Genomic DNA, 1,090 nt, shown 5'->3' with positions numbered 1-1,090 from the left:
CAATTAAAAAAAAATGATATCTTTTTAATAAACTTTTTGTAACAAAAAAATCTCACATTTGCTGAAGCGTTATATATTTCTCGGTATCCGCAGTCATATCTGGTAAAGTACCTTTTAATGGTAATAATCCGGCTCCTTCATTTTCAACAAAATCTCTTACCGCTTTTGCTATAATCCAAAATGAACTGCTCTGAAAATATGTTAAATCAGTTTAAAGTTATATTATCGATTAATTTAATCAACACTTTCTTTCTTCTACCTTAGCTGTTAAATTAATACATTGATCATCGTTAAGAATATTCATCACATTATCTGGAATCTCAGTATGTCCTACACATGTATTAACAGCTTTAATAGCTTCTTCAAAATTTTCTTCGCTATTCGCAGTATCATTCTCATCTCTTCTCATTGCCTCTTTTATCATTTCTTTTAATTGATGTTTTTCTTTATAAGTTTTAGGTAAATCCTTTTTATGTAAAGTCCATTTTTCTAGAAATTTATATAATATAACTAAGTATGGTATATGAGAATGATCTTTAAAACTTAGTTCATCTAAGTTTATGGTATCAAAATGTTTTTTCAATATCTCAAATGGCTTGTCTAAACGTAAATCTGGAATTTCATTATCTGGATGTGTTTCTATAATCGTATGTTCTTTTACTTGAATTCTCATATATGCGATAAATCCTATACTTCTACATACTATTAAAGGTATATTTAATTCCCAAAGTCTTTGCGACAGAAGAATTAAAGATCTGAAAATTTTTTCTTTTGAAACGTATGATTTAGAATAATATGATGAAAAATTTTTGCTACATTATTATTGGCTGCAATGATTCTTACTTTTCTGATAAAGAAGTGGCTACGACAACGGTAAAATTGTTAAAAAAATCTGGACTATTACATAAAATTTGTTCAGGTTCCTCGTCTATATAATCACCTCTAACATCTGAATTTAGCTCTAAAAGCATTTGTGTTGCTACTTGTGCCCTTGATTTTCCTACACTGTCTGCTTCTAGAAAAAAACTATTAAGATATAATATTAAGACATATGATTAAATGAAATAAGAATATTTTCAATATATATGTT

At 27.3% G+C, this 1,090-nt stretch overlaps 1 protein-coding gene across 5 annotated transcripts in view; it reads right to left on the bottom strand.

The window, feature by feature from the left end:
- The window catches only part of LOC102678592 (NEDD8-activating enzyme E1 regulatory subunit), a 4,155-nt gene that overhangs the window by 2,250 nt on the left and 815 nt on the right, over positions 1-1,090 (bottom strand). For all 5 annotated transcript variants that reach the window (XM_006619407.2, XM_031512293.1, XM_006619409.2 and 2 more), the window contains 3 exons: positions 844-1,026; positions 260-755; positions 57-190 (listed from right to left, as the gene is read on the bottom strand). In XM_006619407.2, the coding sequence (XP_006619470.1) occupies positions 57-190; positions 260-755; positions 844-1,026 (813 nt within the window). The remainder of the gene's footprint in view (positions 1-56; positions 191-259; positions 756-843; positions 1,027-1,090) is intronic.

This window comes from Apis dorsata, unplaced genomic scaffold (genome assembly GCF_000469605.1).
Source record: "Apis dorsata unplaced genomic scaffold, Apis dorsata 1.3 scaffold_415, whole genome shotgun sequence".
NCBI lineage: Eukaryota > Metazoa > Arthropoda > Insecta > Hymenoptera > Apidae > Apis > Apis dorsata.
Note: the sequence above shows the minus strand (reverse complement) of the source record. Positions and strands in the feature narration are given on the sequence as shown.